Raw genomic sequence first — 20,673 nt, 5'->3', positions numbered from 1 at the left:
TAAGTGATTAACCTCTTCCTGGCAACCACATGTAGATCAGTCACTCATGTATACATAATAAGTGATTAACCTCTTCCTGGCAACCACATATAGATCAGTCACTCATGTATACATAATAAGTGATTAACCTCTTCCTGGCAATCACATGTAGATCAGTCACTCATGTATACATATTAATAAGTGATTAACCTCTTCCTGGCAACCACATGTAGATCATTCACTCATGTATACATATTAATAAGTGATTAACCTCTTCCTGGCAACCACATGTAGATCAGTCACTCATGTATACATATTAATAAGTCATTAACCTCTTCCTGGCAACCACATGTAGATCAGTCACTCATGTATACATATTAATAAGTGATTAACCTCTTCCTGGCAATCACATGTAGATCAGTCACTCATGTATACATATTAATAAGTGATTAACCTCTTCCTGGCAATCACATGTAGATCAGTCACTCATGTATACATATTAATAAGTCATTAACCTCTTCCTGGCAATCACATGTAGATCAGTCACTCATTTCTACATATTAATAAGTGATTAACCTCTTCCTGGCAATCACATGTAGATCAGTCACTCATGTATACATATTAATAAGTGATTAACCTCTTCCTGGCAATCACATGTAGATCAGTCACTCATGTATACATATTAATAAGTCATTAACCTCTTCCTTTCAACCACATGTAGATCAGTCACTCATGTATACATATTAATAAGTCATTAACCTCTTCCTGGCATTCACATATAGATCAGTCACTCATGTATACATATTAATAAGTGATTAACCTCTTCCTTTCAACCACATGTAGATCAGTCACTTATGTATACATATTAATAAGTGATTAACCTCTTCCTGGCAACCACATGTAGATCAGTCACTCATTTCTACATATTAATGTCATTAACCTCTTCCTGGCAACCACATGTAGATCAGTCACTCATTTATACATATTAATAAGTGATTAACCTCAGTAGATCAGTGAAAGTATTTGTTCATTTCTACTTTATGCACCAACCTTTGCTTTCCTCTTGCTCCCTAGGTCTAGACTTGCTATCATTCCTCAGGATGCTTTCTTGTTCAGTGGCAGTGTTCGGGAGAATCTGGATCCATTGTCACATCATACTGATGGAGAACTGATCAGTGTTCTGGAGCAATGCCACCTATGTGACCTAGTGACCCGTATTGGTAAGGGGGCAGCTTGATGTCCCTCATCTCATCTCACTTGGATATTTTTGTTTTTCTCATATATGTCTGCTCTCCCACTTTCCACCAAGTGTGTGCTTGTCCATTGTGTTTGTTCATTGTCCCTCTTCCCTCTGCTCATTTTATATGTGTGTCTGCTCTCCTTCTGCCCACCTCATGTGTGTCTGCTCTCGTTCTGCCCACCTCATGTGTGTCTGCTCTCGTTCTGCCCACCTCATGTGTGTCTGCTCTCCGCCTGCCCACCTCATGTGCGTCTGCTCTCCGTCTGCCCACCTCATGTCCGTCTGCTCTCCGTCTGCCCACCTCATGTGCGTCTGCTCTCCGTCTGCCCACCTCATGTCCGTCTGCCCACCTCATGTGTGTGTCTTGTGTCCCTACAGGAGGGCTGGATGCCGATGTTGGTGACAGAGGGAAAAACTTCTCATTGGGGCAGAGGCAGCTTCTGTGTCTTGCCAGAGCCCTGCTGACCCATGCAAAGGTGAGTTATCTGGTAATAGGTGTGTATATGCCATGTATGTGAATATGATGATAGTTGTATTTTATTTCTGCACTCTACTCCATATCTCTAGTCTATATCCTTCCTGTTTAGCTCACACGGCTATCTAGTATACTTGTTGCATACATATAACTTTTCTCTCATTTCTTTTCCATATTATCTTGTACTGAAGTCTTCCATGTTACATTTGTGTCCACTATCCATCTTTGGTCAATATATCCTCTGGCTTCACTTGTCCATTTGTCAGTCTGTTGTCACTTATTCTTTTGTTCATTGATATTGTACTTATTTGGCCATTGTCTCCTGTTTCCTGTTCATTCCTCCTCTATTGCCTGTCTTCTCCTTTTCCACTTGAAGTCTTCTCTGTCTATCTCTCGCTTTTATTGGCCGTTATTTACCTTTTCCTGAAGACTTCATACTTATTCCTAGTTCATGGATCTGAGTCTATTAACACTGTTTGCTTCATGGTTTCTGCTGAATATTAAGATATGAAGTAGAAAGTTGCAGCATAGAAAATTCACATTTCTTTACTAAGATATGGTGAGTCCATGACGTCCTCAATTACTGTTGGGAATATCACTCCTGGCCAGCAGGAGGAGGCAAAGAGCACCACTGTCATACTGTTAAGTATCACTTCCCTTCCCATAAACCCCAGTCATTCTCTTTGCCTTGTTGCATGGAGGAGGTGAAGTTTTGGTGTCTGAAGAAAATTGAATTTCCTTCACTTCAAGCAAGTTTTTTTGGGTCTAGCCGTACTCCACGTTAGTCTCTTCAGTAGGGCAGTGATGGCTTTAAAGCAGTTAGGAACTTGTAAGGTGGGCCTTGCTGCGTTTTCCTAACATATTTGTTGCCCGTGGTATAGAAAGTTAGAGTAGGTTTACTCTGTTCTTTCTTTTTCTACAGGTCTCTGTGAGGAGTGGCATCCTCTCACGCCTTGTATGCTGTCCTCCTGCCGGACGGCTAGATGTGCAGGTAAGTGCCTTTTGTCTTCTGGGGCTAGGAGGCTGACATTGAAGGGGTTAACCTTTAAGACTGCAAATTCTTGTGACTAGAATCCTGTGGAAAAGATTATTTATGGCAGTAAAGCAGGGACTATGTAATGTGACAGTGAAGACAGGGGTTAAACTCTCTTATGGAAAGGAAAGAGTTAACTCCTTATTTGGCTCATGAGTTATGCAGGGGAAATTTCACTTAGTTCTGAAGGTTATCAGGAATGTGTGTGTTTGGCACTTTGAATTATCGCATTTGCGATTTTTAAGCCGTATTAGCTGAGTGCTATTAAAGGAAACAACTTAATTTCTTTCTAATGACACAGTGAGTCCACGGATCATTATCAATTACTATTGGGAATATCACTCCTGGCCAGCAGGAGGAAGCAAAGAGCACCACAGCAGAGCTGTTAAGTATCGCTTCTCTTCCCACAAACCCCAGTCATTCTCTTTGCCTCCAGTGCAAGGAGGTGGTGAAGTAATTAGGTGTCCTGATTAAGCTTCTTCTATCAAGATTTTTTTATTTTGAAGTCAGGGCAGGATTGCTCTGATCTTCCATCACTAATTGGGTATAGCTGTACTCCACGTTAGTCTCTTCAGCAGGGCTGTGGTAGCTTTAAAGCAGTTAGGAACTTGTAAAGTGGGCTTTGCTGCGTTTTCCTAACATGTTGCTGTCCTGGTATAGAAAGCCTGAGTAGGTTTACTCTGTCTTTCTTTTTACACAGGTCTCTGTGAGGAGTGGCATCCTCTCATACTTTGTGAGTCGTCTGGCTGCAGGATGGCTAGAATGCAGGTAAGTGCCTTTTATCTTCTAAGAGATGGGAGATTGTGCACTTTATATATTCTGCAACACTGATTGGGACATTTTATACCCTAGTTGGGGTATTATTGGGAAGCGTGCAGGCACTCATTGTGATTTTTAGAGAGACAGACTGCTTCTCCTTCAGGGATTAAAGGGGTTAATCAGTGTGTAGGGTTCTGTTTCCTTAAACTGTTTATTTGAAATAAAGGAAAAAATCAAATGGGCGATATAGGCTTGTGTGACAATTTATATATATATATATATAAGATCGCTAAAGATCGCAAATAATTTACATAGCGATCAGTTATCCCACTAGTTTGGATTAGTTTGGGACTATTTCATACTATCAAATATTTATGCAGTTTCATATAATACCAAAAACGGGACTGGAATTACATATATCTACTAGAGCTGCCAATACACTGTGTGGTTCTACCTGAGCTTATTACTACGTGTCAATCCCCATTTTTGTGTTAGTGAATCATGGATTCTTACTCTTGAAATGTTTGTTTAGCTCCTTATGTTGCAATTTATGGTGCTGCTATTACGATTTTTCTACTAATTATATACATTAAGGTTTGTTCATATACACAACTGTCTACTATAAATGGTACATTGAGGTACCATTAGAGAATATATGATCACATTTTTTTTATTTCTTTTTTATACAAATTATTATATATATATATATATATATATACTTACATATTTTTTCATATATTCCTAACATTACCATACAATGGCTACTGAACACATACCCACAGGGGTTATAGATGTAACAAAACGTAAGCTTATTATGGTTAATGCCTTAAAGAGCCATACCCAGATTTCAGATGATACTTGTGAGGAAGATTTATCTATGGTGTTTTCTTCTTTAGAGAATTTAAGATTTAGAGAGACCAATTTATGGTGGGATATTGAATTTCTTGAATTATATATTACAGAGAATAGAGTACCCAGGGGCCTCAGAATGAAAAAGTTCCCTACATTTGCAGTGCATATACCAGAGTTCATGGAAGAGTGGAATACTAATTTAACTAACTGTTCCATTATCTGTATGAAACAACTTGTAAAACATAAAAAAAATGAGAGAGATACTATATTACAAGAGATAGACCGATTGTTTGGATTGCTCAAAACATTTGAGAAGACCAAACAATATAGCGAATATCAACAACAATTAAATTAAACTATAAACAAACTAGACTCAGAATTATCAGAGAGAAAGGTTAAAAAATATCAAAGAGATGCAAAAGACTATGAATTAGACACAGTCTATTCATGGCAAAAAAGTATCAGAAGAACTAATCAAACCACTAAACAAAAGACCAATGATAACACCAAGACAAATAAGAAAAAGAAAAATAAGAATTATAAAAGACATCAAAGACAACAATCTTCAGAAAAAAAGTTACATTTTCTAGTATAGATACTGATCATCAAGATATAGATCCCACTACATCTATAGAAAGCGAACATAATGAAGGCACACCAGGCCCTAGTGATAGTGAGTTACCAGTGAGACAGGATTTCAAATCACTAGTTCAATTACCTCAACAAACAAGTACACCAAAAAAGGGAGAGGGAAATTTCAGATACCCCAGCAGAATACGGAAGAACCACAAAAGTTAGGAGTAGTAGTCAATCTCTCAAAATACCACTTAAGTTTGGCACAGTTATCACTTTTAAATAAAGGTTTAAGTTTTGCACCAACCACCAATTTTGATTTATTTAATACTATATTAGATGTAAACAATTTCATATGTAAGATTGTGTTAAAGAAACATTTTTCTAATATAGAAATTGAACATGACACCACCACACTTTTATCATCTTCTATTTCATCCTCTCCTTCAGTAGGATTACACTACACTGTATTGAAAGATCTAACACAACTTATCACCTTATCTGCACAAGCTAATACACATCTACGATCTAAATCCAACACAAAATTTCATTATAAAGATAAATCTCACTTTTATCCTATACACAGTAGAGACACTAATATTGATATGTATCAAAAAGCTATTGAAAGAGATTTAATTTCTCAAAATAAAAAAATCCAATCCGAGACCTATAGATGTAAGGATAATCTTTCTAAAGCAGAGAGAAAAGCACTGAATGAGCTTAAGAATAACAATGACATTATTATCACTCAGGCGGACAAGGGAGGGGCAGTAGTTATTCTAGACAAAGAACAATATCACAATTAAGTGATGTCACAACTTAACAATAAAGAACTCTACATTAAGCTGTCCTTTAACCCTACCTTGTCCTACAGACAGGTAATGATGTCATTGTTAGATACTGCTTTTGAGAACAATTTTATGGACAGAGACTTGATGGACTACTTATTGGTTGAGGATCCTCTAATACCGTATTTTAGAATTACACCTAAAATTCATAAGACAATAATAAATCCTCCAGGCAGGCCAATAGTGGCCAGCAATGGTTCTCTCTGTGAAAGACTTGGTGAATGGCTCGACCATATACTACAGCTTGTAGTCCTTGCTCTTCCAGGTTATATCAGAGATAGTTCTCATTTAATAGAACAACTTAATGATATACCATGGAAAGATAAATATAGATGGTTAACTATAGATGTTACTGCCCTATATTCTAACATACCCCACAATGTTCTATCAGATATGTTATATAGGCATACTGATTATGATAGTAACTTCATAACATTTATTATAACAATCACAGATTTTTTGCTTTCACACAACTATTTTGTATATAAAGAAGAATATTATCTACAAAAGAGCGGGACGGCCATGGGGGCTAAATTTGCCCCTGCATTTGCTAATATTTACATGGGTTGGCTGGAATATTGCCTTATTTTTTCTGACTTTAGCACCAACAGAGGAAACAAGAAGATGGGTGTAAATTAAGCCCAGGGTACAAGAAATGGCAAGAGTGGACGTGTCAATATACCTTGCAGATACCTGCACTTTTATCCTTATACATGCACAGAACACTCAAATTGGATCCCCCTGGGGTCCTGGCGCTTGTCCAAATAGCATACAGGGGTTCCTCCCTCCCCACGTTAGCTAGACTGTGTAGAGAACTGACCTTACGGTTACCAAAAGATGCATGCAGTTATAGTATACAGTCCTGACAGGCAAATAGTAACACAATTACCTTGCAGCGGTTCTGCACATACCTCCTTGCTTGCACATCTCCAGCGGCCAATACGTTCCACACCTGGGATGCAGCTTCAATCACAATTGTGCAGCAATTCACTGACAGTTATAGGCAATCCTCAGTCCCATGTTCTACGAGCGCTCCCATCCGTTATGCCAAACCCTGCAGCCCTCAGCTATGCTTTCCGTGCTCACTCCGACCAAAAGTAAAGCAACAGAAGCAAGAAAATTTTGAGAAGCACAGAGGCACAGCTGGTTAACACATTTATTGGACAACATATCCAAGCAAATTCGCAAACACAGTGTTAGGAGGGCATTTGCCCTCGGGTAAATATACAGAGAAATTTTTTTTTCAACTTAGACAGCAAACAGAAACATCGGCTAACGCGTTTCGGCTTGAGCCTTACTCATAGCCAAGATAAAAAAACATGTAAACCTAGTGTGGTTTAAAAACTATAGCCCTCACAGCGGTTGGTTGCTGGGAATTCAAACCCTCCTATTACAGCGACCAATCCTGTGTGTTGATGTCACACACCCTCTCTGTTTGCGTAAGCAGTACCTGTTGCACGCCCACTTCTGTCCGTGCGCTGTACAACCTCTCTAAATCTAAGTAAATAAATTAGTGTCCATCATTGTTAAACTACATTTTATGATGAAGCATATCCTTAAGGTATTGGCAAAATTGAGGAATCTGTTTGTAAATACTAAAAAGACAGTTCTGTTTGCATTAACCCCTTCAGCTTCATACATAAGTTAATTTAGACTAACGAACTTAGAAATGTCAGTAGTGGAACTACATGTTTGGTTGAAAGTTGAAACTCAAGGATATACTATACAAATATAAGGCTAAATAAATTACCATCCCAAACTTTGCATATTAGCAAGTAGAACACAATGTTAAATCAAGGTATTATACCTTTGATAGAGCAAGTAATGCTACAAATAATGAGATTAAGCATAATTGCAAAATGCATGAATATTTACATGTAAGGGGAGAGATCAAAAATAAGGACTCACAAGTGAGTTATTATGGGTCAAGGTAAGGGCCCATAATACAGTGACATATAACGCATCCAAGGACGTCTCCCTCAGCTCTAACTAAATGTGAGAACCTAGACTGACCAAAAATTTATCAAGTCAAATTCAGAGTTCAGGCCTTCTGGAACTCTCGTTTTCAGTTTAAATATCCTCTCTCTCTCCCAGTTTGTGTGTTCTATCAGTTAGTCCCTTCCTTGGAGGAATCTTGTCAATGATGGTCCACGTAAAGGACCCCAATGACTTCTGATGTTTTTCAGTGAAGTGCTTGACTAGGGGGCTTGTCATGGTACCCACTCTAATGTCTGACATGTGTTCCTTAATACGTGTTCTAGCCTCTCTTGTTATGAGTCCTACGTATTAAAGGGAACAGATGTTGCAAGTGACTAGGTAGATGATATAGGTTTGTCTACAATTCAAACAAAATTTGATCCTAAACCTTTCCCCAGTTGCACATGAGCTGAAGGAATCTCCTACATTTACCCTCTCACATGCCACACAAGTGTGGTGGTGGCATCTAAACACACCTACACAGCTAAGCCAAGAGGATACAACAGGATTTTCAGACCCGATCCTACAATGTTCCCAAATGTCCTGTTCTTCCTGTAAGCAAACCTAACCCCTTGGTCTATTACATCAATCAAGCCATCATCCGCTGCCAGAAGTTTGAAATGTTTGCCTACTATTTGGCAAATTTCACCATATTGTCTAGAATACTCAGTAATAAAGGTGACCTTAGTATTGGGATGATCATTTGCATTGAATTCTCCGTTTCTTCCTATTTTGGATCAATAACTTTTCTCTAGGGATTCTCTCCACTGCCTTTCTCGCCTTACTAATTGTCTGGGTACTGTCGCCTCTTTCCTTTAGTCTGAGTGCCAATTCATCCGCCTGTTTTTCATACACTGATGAAATGGTGCAATTCCTTTTTAGACGGATGAATTGGATCTTGGCTACACCTCTAAATATCCTTTGTGGATGGCAGCTGGAGGCATGAAGAAGTGAGTTTCCTGCAATAGGTTTGCGAAACACCTCTGTTTTTATTTCCTGGCCATGTATGCCCTCAAGTGTGATATCTAGAAAGTTTACTCGTGATTTTTGTACTTCAGATGTAAAACCTATACCCATGGTATTGTTATCTAAATTGGCAATAAAATCCATCAGATGTGCATCCGTCCCTCCCCAGATGAAGAGCAGGTTGTCAATAAAGCGACCGTACCAGACAATATCCTGTCTGTATTAGTTCTCCTCCCCAAAGACGTGGGACAGCTCCCACCAACCCATAAACAGTTTGGCATAGGAGGGGGCAAATTTGGCCCCCATCGCTGTCCCACATCTCTGGAGATAGAAGCTCCCCCTGAACTCAAAATAATTGTGCGTAAGGAAGAACCTTGTAACCTCCACCACAAAATCCACAAAGTTAGAGTCCCCTCCAAAATGTTTGTTCATAAAAATCGAATAGCTTCTAAGCCTTTTGTGTGCGGGATGGAGGTGTAGAGGGATTTAACATCCACAGTGAGCCACTTGTATTTCATTCTCCAAGTTACACCACCAAGCAGGTTTATTACATGTTTATTATCTGCCAAATGACTCCACAAGGTGCTCACTATGGGCTGCAGGATATTGTCCAACCATTCGGACAGATCTTCAAGTAACGAACCAATACCGCTCACAATTGGTCACCGTTTTATGAACTTTAGGTAGATGATTAAAGGTAGCGATGGTGGGATTAGATACAATTAGATAGTTCTTTGTATCAGGGTCAATAAAACCAAACTCCACCCCATCATCTACAAGGGAGACCAATTGGGATTGGTAGGTCCGAGTGGGATCCCCTGGCAATGCAGTGTAATCATCATTGAATAGCTGTCTCTCAGCTTCTGATATAAAATCCTCTTTATCCTGTATTACTATGGTCCCACCTTTGTCCGCAGCCCTAATAATGATGTCATCATTTTTATCCAACTTTTCAAGCGCCCTCTTCTGTCTGTTTGTGATGTTATTATGTTTACACCTAACAGACTTATAATACAGACGAGTAAGGTCTTCCTCTACCCTCTTTTGGAATTTCTTGAGAAGGTTGCCCCTACATTGTATGGGGTAAAAGGTGGACTTCTCCCGAAAAGACGGAGTTCTAGCACTGGTGTGCCTGTCCACTCCCTCGCCTTCTCCCAGAGATTCCAAAGTTCCAATGTCGCACATCTCCCGGAAGTCAAGAGTATTGTCTCTTAATGTTCCCACAGCCCTTAGACTGACCTCATTACGAATGTTATCGTGATTCTCATATTCCCCTTTCTTGGGGTGTGTATTAAAAATTTTCTTTAAAGTTAAGTCCTGTATCCATTTATTAACATTCAGCAAAGTTCCAAAGGATGAGGATACTACCCTGAAAATTAGGGAAGTGCAAAAAGAGCTGAATACACGAAGTGAGGAATCGAATTTCCTAAAATTTAACAACACCCTACAACAAATAGTGGCTGAGGCAAAAACATTGCTCCTTCAAGTCAAACATAATAAGTACTTAAGGGACCAGCTGGACTATGATCTGAATAGAGTATATATTTGGAATAAAAGGGATAGATCATTATTAAGAAGAGAACAAAATAGGAACACATTCCACCCAAACCAACGTCGTGGTTCGAACAGACACAGACGCAATCGAGGGAGAAGGGTGAATTTTTATGAAAGTGAGGGTGAATCCCTGGATGAGGGATCAGGGTCAGGGGGTGAAGAACGTCCTCCAGAACAGGTTGTGAGACCTAAGGTGAATTCCCCTATCCTCAAAGCACCTACTTCCCACTTTCATTCACAGTCAAACTATAGGGACAAGACAGCACCTGGACCAGGAGGCTGGAGTGATATCAGTGATCGAGAACAAACCCAATTGTAACAGGTTTTTTCCATCCCCCAAAGAACACCAGAAGGGGGGGGGGAGGTAATCAAAACCGAGATCCGACCCACCAGTACAAGGAACAATGGAGGTATCCACAAAGGAGAGGAAGAAGGAGGGGGAACTACGGTTATGGAACATAATAAACTTATCAAAATATACCCCTGATTCCCACGAACTGGAGGTTTTGAGTTTGGGGCTAACCTTTGTTCCAACAGCTGATTTTAACCTATTTGGAACTTTGCTGAATGTTAATAAATTGATACGGGACTTAACTTTAAAGATATTTTTAATACACACCCCAAGAAAGGGGAATATGAGAGTCACGATAACATTTGTAATGAGGTCAGTCTAGGGGCTGTGGGAACATTAAGAGACAATACTCTTGACTTCCAGGAGATGTGCAACATTGGAACTTTGGAATCTCTGGGAGAAAGTGGGGGAGTGGACAGGCACACCAGTGCTAGAACTCCATCATTTCGGGAGAAGTCCACCTTTTACCCCATACAATGTAGGGGCAACCTTCTCGAGAAATTCCAAAAGAGGGTAAAGGAGGACCTTACTCGTCTGTATTATAAGTCTGTTAGCGGTAAACATAATAACATCACCAACAGACAGAAGAGGGCGCTTGAAAAGTTGGGTAAAAATTATGACATCATTATTAGGGCTGCGGACAAAGGTGGGACCATAGTAATACAGGATAAAGATGATTTTATATCAGAAGCTGAGAGACAGCTATTCAATAATGATGATTACACTGCATTGCCAGGGGATCCCACTCGGACCTACCAATCCCTATTGGCCTCCCTTGTAGATGATGGGGTGGAGTTTGGTTTTATTGACCCTGATACAAAGAACTATCTAATTGTATCTAATACCACCATTGCTACCTTTAATCATCTACCTAAAGTTCATAAAACAGTAGAAAATGTACATGGGAGGCCAATTGTGATTGGTTTTGGTTCGTTACTTGAAGATCTGTCCGAATGGTTGGACAATATCCTGCAGCCCATAGTGAGCACCTTGTGGAGTCATTTGGCAGATACTAAACATGTAATAAACCTGCTTGGTGGTGTAACTTGGAGAATGAAATACAAGTGGCTCACTGTGGATGTTAAATCCCTCTACACCTCCATCCCGCACACAAAAGGCTTAGAAGCTATTCGATTTTTTATGAACAAACATTTTGGAGGGGACTCTAACTTTGTGGATTTTGTGGTGGAGGTTACAAGGTTCCTCCTTACCCACAATTATTTTGAGTTCAGGGGGAGCTTCTATCTCCAGAGACGTGGGACAGCGATGGGGGCCAAATTTGCCCCCTCCTATGCCAACCTGTTTATGGGTTGGTGGGAGCTGTCCCACGTCTTTGGGGAGGAGAACCAATACAGACAGGATATTGTCTGGTACGGTCGCTTTATTGAAGACCTGCTCTTCATCTGTGGAGGGACGGATGCACATCTGATGGATTTTATTGCCAATTTAGATAACAATACCATTGGGTATAAGTTTTACATCTGAAGTACAAAAATCACGAGTAAACTTTCTAGATATCACACTTGAGGGCATACATGGCCATGAAATAAAAACAGAGGTGTTTCGCAAACCTATTGCAGGAAACTCACTCCTTCATGCCTCCAGCTGCCATCCACAAAGGATATTTAGAGGTGTAGCCAAGAGCCAATTCATCTGTCTAAAAAGGAATTGCACCATTTCATCGGTGTATGAAAAACAGGCGGATGAATTGGCACTCAGATTAAAGGAAAGAGGCTACAGTACCCAGATAATTAGTAAGGCGAGAAAGGCAGTGGAGAGAATCCCTAGAGAAAAGTTATTGATCCAAAATAGGAAGGAACAGGGAGAATTCAATGCAAATGATCATCCCAATACTAAGGTCACCTTTATTACTGAGTATTCTAGACAATATGGTGAAATTTGCCAAAAAGTAGGTAAACATTTCAAACTTCTAGCAGCTGATGATGGCTTGATTGATGTAATAGACCAAGGGGTTAGGTTTGCTTACAGAAAGAACAGGACAATTGGGAACATTGTAGCACCCACTAGGATCGGGTCTGAAAATCCTGTTGTATCCTCTTGGCTTAGCTGTGTAGGTGTGTTTAGATGCTACCACCACACTTGTGTGGCATGTGAGAGGGTAAATGTAGGAGATTCCTTCAGCTCATGTGCAACTGGGGAAAGGTTTAGGATCAAATTTTGTTTGAATTGTAGACAAACCTATATCATCTACCTAGTCACTTGCAACATCTGTTCCCTTCAATACGTAGGACTCACAACAAGAGAGGCTAGAACACGTATTAAGGAACACGTCAGAGATTAGAGTGGGTACCATGACAAGCCCCCTAGTCAAGCACTTCACTGAAAAACATCAGAAGTCATTGGGGTCCTTTACGTGGACCATCATTGACAAGATTCCTCCAAGGAAGGGACTAACTGATAGAACACACAAACTGGGAGAGAGAGAGGCCTTCTGGATATTTAAACTGAAAACGAGAGTTCCAGAAGGCCTGAACTCTGAATTTGACTTGATCAATTTTTGGTCAGTCTAGGTTCTCACATTTAGTTAGATCTCAGGGAGACGTACTTGGATGCGTTATATGTCACTGTATTATTGGCCCTTACCTTGACCCATAATAACTCACTTGTGAGTCCTTATTTTTTATCTCTCCCCTTACATGTAAATATTAATGCATTTTGCAATTATGCTTAATCTCATTATTTGTAGCATTACTTGCTCTATCAAAGGTATAATACCTTGGTTTAACATTGTGTTCTACTTGCTAATATGCAAAGTTTGGGATGGTAATTTATTTAGCCTTATATTTGTATAGTATATCCTTGAGTCTCAACTTTCAACCAAACATGTATTTCCACTACTGACATTTCTTAGGCCTAGATTTGGAGTTTGGCGGTAGAAGGGCTGTTAACGCTCCGCGGGCTTTTTTCTGGCCGCACCATAAATTTAACTCTGGTATCGAGAGTTCAAACAAATGCTGCGTTAGGCTCCAAAAAAGGATCGTAGAGCATTTTTACCGCAAATGCAACTCTCGATACCAGAGTTGCTTATGGACGCGGCCAGCCTCAAAAACGTGCTCGTGCACGATATCCCCATAGGAAACAATGGGGCTGTTTGAGCTGAAAAAAAACCTAACACCTGCAAAAAAGCAGCGTTCAGCTCCTAACGCAGCCCCATTGTTTCCTATGGGGAAACACTTCCTACGTCTGCACCTAACACTCTAACATGTACCCCGAGTCTAAACACCCCTATCCTTACACTTATTAACCCCTAATCTGCCGCTCCCGCTATCGCTGACCCCTGCATATTTTTTTAACCCCTAATCTGCCGCTCCGTAAACCGCCGCAAGCTACGTTATCCCTATGTACCCCTAATCTGCTGCCCCTAACACCGCCGACCCCTAGATTATATTTATTAACCCCTAATCTGCCCCCCTCAACGTCGCCGACACCTGCCTACACTTATTAACCCCTAATCTGCCGAGCGGACCTGAGCGCTACTATAATAAAGTTATTAACCCCTAATCCGCCTCACTAACCCTATCATAAATAGTATTAACCCCTAATCTGCCCTCCCTAACATCGCCGACACCTACCTTCAATTATTAACCCCTAATCTGACGACCGGAGCTCATCGCTACTATAATAAATGGATTAACCCCTAAAGCTAAGTCTAACCCTAACGCTAACACCCCCTAACTTAAATATAATTTAAATCTAACGAAATTAATTAACTCTTATTAAATAAATTATTCCTATTTAAAGCTAAATACTTACCTGTAAAATAAATCCTAATATAGCTACAATATAAATTATAATTATATTATAGCTATTTTAGGATTAATATTTATTTTACAGGCAACTTTGTAATTATTTTAACCAGGTACAATAGCTATTAAATAGTTAAGAACTATTTAATAGTTACCTAGTTAAAATAATAACAAATTTACCTGTAAAATAAATCCTAACCTAAGTTATAATTAAACCTAACAATAAATTAATTAAATAAACTACCTACAATTAACCTAACACTACACTATCAATAAATAAATTAAATACAATTGCTACATATAAATACAATTACATAAACTAACTAAAGTACAAAAAATAAAAAAGAACTAAGTTACAAAAAATAAAAAAATATTTACAAACATAAGAAAAATATTACAACAATTTTAAACTAATTACACCTACTCTAAGCCCCCTAATAAAATAACAAAGCCCCCCAAAATAAAAAATGCCCTACCCTATTCTAAATTAAAAAAGTTAAAAGCTCTTTTACCTTACCAGCCCTGAACAGGGCCCTTTGCGGGGCATGCCCCAAGAATTTCAGCTCTTTTGCCTGTAAAAAAAAACATACAATACCCCCCCCCAACATTACAACCCACCACCCACATACCCCTAATCTAACCCAAACCCCCCTTAAATAAACCTAACACTAAGCCCCTGAAGATCTTCCTACCTTGTCTTCACCATCCAGGTTCACCGATCCGTCCTGAAGAGCTCCTCCGATGTCCTGATCCAAGCCCAAGCGGGGGGCTGAAGAGGTCCATGATCCGGTCAAAGTCTTCATCCAAGCGGGGCAGAAGAGGATCTTCCATCCGATTGAAGTCTTCATCCATGCGGCATCTTCTATGGTCTTCCATCCGGAGCGAAGCGGCAGGATCCTGAAGACCTCCAGCGCGGAACATCCATCCGGCCCGACGACTGAACGACGAATGACGGTTCCTTTAAGGGACGTCATCCAAGATGGCGTCCCTCGAATTCCGATTGGCTGATAGGATTCTATCAGCCAATCGGAATTAAGGTAGGAATATTCTGATTGGCTGATGGAATCAGCCAATCAGAATCAAGTTCAATCCGATTGGCTGATCCAATCAGCCAATCAGATTGAGCTCGCATTCTATTGGCTGTTCCGATCAGCCAATAGAATGCAAGCTCAATCTGATTGGCTGATGTAAACTTAGTTCTTTTTTATTTTTTGTACTTTAGTTAGTTTATGTAATTGTATTTATATGTAGCAATTGTATTTAATTTATTTATTGATAGTGTAGTGTTAGGTTAATTGTAGGTAGTTTATTTAATTAATTTATTGATAGGGTAGTGTTAGGTTTAATTATAACTTAGGTTAGGATTTATTTTACAGGTAAATTTGTTATTATTTTAACTAGGTAACTATTAAATAGTTCTTAACTATTTAATAGCTATTGTACCTGGTTAAAATAATTACAAAGTTGCCTGTAAAATAAATATTAATCCTAAAATAGCTATAATATAATTATAATTTATATTGTAGCTATATTAGGATTTATTTTACAGGTAAGTATTTAGCTTTAAATAGGAATAATTTATTTAATAAGAGTTAATTAATTTCGTTAGATTTAAATTATATTTAAGTTAGGGGGGTGTTAGTGTTAGGGTTAGACTTAGCTTTAGGGGTTAATCCATTTATTATAGTAGCGATGAGCTCCGGTCGTCAGATTAGGGGTTAATAATTGAAGGTAGGTGTCGGCGATGTTAGGGAGGGCAGATTAGGGGTTAATACTATTTATGGTAGGGTTAGTGAGGCGGATTAGGGGTTAATAACTTTATTATAGTAGCGCTCAGGTCCGCTCGGCAGATTAGGGGTTTATAAGTGTAGGCAGGTGTCGGCGACGTTGAGGGGGGCAGATTAGGGGTTAATAAATATAATATAGGGGTCGGCGGTGTTAGGGGCAGCAGATTAGGGGTACATAAGGATAACGTAGGTGGCGGCGCTTTGCGGTCGGCAGATATGGGGTTAATTATTGTAAGTAGCTGGCGGCGACGTTGTGGGGGGCAGGTTAGGGGTTAATAAATGTAATACAGGGGTCGGCGGGGTTAGGGGCAGCAGATTAGGGGTACATAAGTATAACGTAGGTGGCTGTCGGCAGATTAGGGGTTAAAAAATTTTAATCGAGTGGCGGCGATGTGGGGGGACCTCGGTTTAGGGGTACATAGGTAGTTTATGGGTGTTAGTGTACTTTAGGGTACAGTAGTTAAGAGCTTTATGAACCGGCGTTAGCCCAGAAAGCTCTTAACTCCTGCTATTTTCTGGCGGCTGGAGTTTTGTCGTTAGAGCTCTAACGCTCACTTCAGAAACGACTCTAAATACCGGCGTTAGAAAGATCCCATTGAAAAGATAGGATACGCAATTGACGTAAGGGGATCTGCGGTATGGAAAAGTCGCGGCTGAAAAGTGAGCATTAGACCCTTTAATCACTGACTCCAAATACCGGCGGTAGCCTAAAACCAGCGTTATGAGCCTCTAACGCTGGTTTTCACGGCTACCGCCGAACTCTAAATCTAGGCCTAAGTTCGTTAGTCTAAATTAACTTATGCATGAAGCTGAAGGGGTCAATGCAAACGGAACTGTCTTTTTAGTATTTACAAACAGATTCCTGAATTTTGCCAATACCTTTAGGTTATGCTTCATCATAAAATGTAGTTTAACAACGATAGACACTAATTTACTTACTTAATCTCTGTACTTAGATTTAGAGAGGTTGTACAGCGCACGGACAGAAGTGGGCGTGCAACAGGTACTGCTTACGCAAACAGAAGGGGCATGTGACATCAACACACAGGATTGGTCGCTGTAATAGGAGGGTGTGAATTCCTGGCGACCAACCGCTGTGAGGGCTATAGTTTTTAAACCACACTAGGTTTACATGTTTTTTATCTTGGCTATGAGTAAGGCTCAAGCCGAAACGCGTTAGCCGATGTTTCTGTTTGCTGTCTAAGTTGAAAAAAAAATTTCTCTGTATTTTTACCCGAGGGCAAATGCCCTCCTAACACTGTGTTTGTGAATTTGCTTGGATATTTTGTCCAATAAATGTGTTAACCAGCTGTGCCTCTGTGCTTCTCAAAATTTCTTGCTTCTGTTTTTTTTCTGACCTTTGCCCTTTTTCTGATAATATTATACTTTATGGGAGATTTATTGATGATCTTATACTTATATGGAAGGATGATGATATAAATACTATTGATAATGTCCTCTTATACATGAACTCAAATAAGTATAACCTTCATTTTACCAGCCAACACGATAAAACAATTATAGATTATTTGGACATTCATTTACAGACTGGATCTAATCATCAGATAATGGCATCAATATATAGAAAACCACTGGCCAAAAACACCATATTACATGCTGATTCGTGCCACATTCCACGTGTTAAGAAAGGTATTCCTAAAGGACAATATTTAAGAATACGCAGAAATTGCTTGAATATTGCAATATATTTCAAACAGGCAAAAGAACTTACTGAGAGATTAATTCATAGAGGCTATAATAAAACAACTCTCTTACAAATTGAACAAGAGGTGTCTAAGATAGATAGAACTACTTTGTTTTCAACAAAAAAAGAGATGCCCTAGTACAAGAATTCAGGATGACAATATTTTGTTTATAACAAAATATAGTTTGCAATATAATGAAATCTGTAATATTCTTACCAAGAATTTACCTATATTACATATGGATGATACTTTAAAATTAATAACAAATAAAAATAGATTTAAATTCATTGCAAGAAGAGCTAAAACGTTGGGAGATATTACTAGAACTGATTTGTCTGATAGGGATAAGAATAAATCTTTGACTAAATGGTTAAGTCCGACTAATGGCTTTTACAAATGTGGACATATTCCATGCAAAAGTTGTACCTTTACACAAAAGAATACGACATTTAAATCTACATCTACAGGTAAGATATATGACATTAGAAGTAGAATTGATTGCACCACACAATTTGTAATATATCTTATCACCTGCCAGTGCTGTTTTCTCCAATATATTAGGATCACTACTGGATCCCTAAAAGAAAGAATTAGACAACATCTATTATCACTTGAGGAGAAAGAAGCCAAAACCCCTATAGCGAAACATTTTAGACAACATGGTAAGGGAATTAAATATTTTTCCTTTATAGGTATAGATAGCATATCCAAAACTGCTAGAGGAGGGAATAGAACTGACCTATTACTAAGGAGGAAGGTCTTTTGGATTCTGGAATTAAATACTAGAGTACCAGAAGGCATCAACAAAAGATTAGATATAGATGCTTTTATTCCATGATATTTTATCAATTACCTATATTAAAATAAAATAATATAAATTAGAAATGTAATACACCAAATTCCATCTAAATTTAGGTTGTAGCCTTAGACATAGGGCTAGACTATGTTATATCATTCTACATATTCTATTTCACACTTGTTTGAGACATTGTTATATCTTCCCACAAAATATAGTATAATTGTTATATTAAGTTAAGATATATATCTTTTGTATATATATATTGATATCTTTAAACACATTACATAACTCTGCTATGTTGCAACATATTGGTTGGTTGCTTAGTGTCTTACATATATATATACACATAAATATATATATATATATATATATATATATATATATATAATTATATCTTCATTTTTAGGTATCCTTTTTTATACTTTTATTTTTTGTTTATTTTATAGTTTAAACTTTATTATATATATTTGTTTATAAGTTTTGGGGAGCTTAGATGTTATCACTGATGTCAACTAATCTCCTTAGTTGGTATATTTATAGTATTCAAATTGTTTTTATTTATTATCTTTTATTTTTTAAGGCCTAGATTTAGAGTTTGGCGGTAGCCGTGAAAACCAGCGTTAGAGGCTCCTAACGCTGGTTTTAGGCTACCGCCGGTATTTGGAGTCAGTCAGGAAAGGGTCTAACGCTCACTTTTCAGCCGTGACTTTTCCATACCGCAGATCCCCTTACGTCAATTGCGTATCCTATCTTTTCAATGGGATCTTTCTAACTCCGGTATTTAGAGTCGTGTCTGAAGTGAGCGTTAGAAATCTAACGACAAAACTCCAGCCGCAGAAAAAAGTCAGTAGTTAAGAGCTTTCTGGGCTAACGCCGGTTTATAAAGCTCTTAACTACTGTGCTCTAAAGTACACTAACACCCATAAACTACCTATGTACCCCTAAACCGAGGTCCCCCCACATCGCCACCACTCGATTAATTTTTTTTAACCCCTAATCTGCCGACCGCCACCTACGTTATATTTATGTACCCCTAATCTGCTGCCCCTAACACCGCCGACCCCTATATTATATTTATTAACCCCTAACCTGCCCCCCACAATGTCGCCGCCAGCTACCTACAATAATTAACCCCTAATCTGCTGACCGCAAAGAGCCGCCACCTACGTTATCCTTATGTACCCCTAATCTGCTGCCCCTAACACCGCCGACCCCTATATTATATTTATTAACCCCTAATCTGCCCCCCTCAACGTCGCCTCCACCTGCCTACACTTATTAACCCCTAATCTGCCGAGCGGACCGCACCGCTACTATAATAAAGTTATTAACCCCTAATCCGCCTCACTCCCGCCTCAATAACCCTATAATAAATAGTATTAACCCCTAATCTGCCCTCCCTAACATCGCCGACACCTAACTTCAAGTATTAACCCCTAATCTGCCGACTGGAGCTCACCGCTATTCTAATAAATGTATTAACCCCTAAAGCTAAGTCTAACCCTAACACTAACACCCCCCAAAGTTAAATATAATTTAAATCTAACGAAATAAATTAACTCTTATTAAATAAATTATTCCTATTTAAAGCTAAATACTTACCTGTAAAATAAACCCTAATATAGCTACAATAGCTACAGACCGGCAACCATCTTGATCCAAGCGGCATCTTCTATCTTCATCCGATGAGGACCGGCTCCATCGTGAAGACCTCCAGCGCGGATCAATCTTCTTCCGACGACGTCCAACTGAAGAATGACGGTTCCTTTAAGGGACGTCATCCAAGATGGCGTCCCTCGAATTCCGATTGGCTGATAGGATTCTATCAGCCAATCGGAATTAAGGTAGGAAAATTCTGATTGGCTGATGGAATCAGCCAATCAGAATCAAGTTCAATCCGATTGGCTGATTCGATCAGCCAATCAGATTGAGCTCGCATTCTATTGGCTGATCGGAACAGCCAATAGAATGCGAGCTCAATCTGATTGGCTGATCGGATCAGCGAA

At 39.1% G+C, this 20,673-nt stretch overlaps 1 protein-coding gene across 3 annotated transcripts in view; it reads left to right on the top strand.

Moving 5' to 3' along the window:
- The window catches only part of ABCC10 (ATP binding cassette subfamily C member 10), a 628,132-nt gene that overhangs the window by 520,637 nt on the left and 86,822 nt on the right, over window positions 1–20,673 (top strand). For all 3 annotated transcript variants that reach the window (XM_053712768.1, XM_053712767.1, XM_053712766.1), the window contains 2 exons: window positions 1,054–1,199; window positions 1,598–1,695. In XM_053712768.1, coding sequence (XP_053568743.1) covers window positions 1,054–1,199; window positions 1,598–1,695 — 244 coding nt within the window. The remainder of the gene's footprint in view (window positions 1–1,053; window positions 1,200–1,597; window positions 1,696–20,673) is intronic.

Source organism: Bombina bombina, chromosome 4, assembly GCF_027579735.1.
Source record: "Bombina bombina isolate aBomBom1 chromosome 4, aBomBom1.pri, whole genome shotgun sequence".
Classification (NCBI taxonomy): Eukaryota; Metazoa; Chordata; class Amphibia; order Anura; family Bombinatoridae; genus Bombina; species Bombina bombina.
The sequence above is the reverse complement of the archived record's forward strand: the minus strand, read 5'-3'. Positions and strand labels throughout refer to the sequence as shown.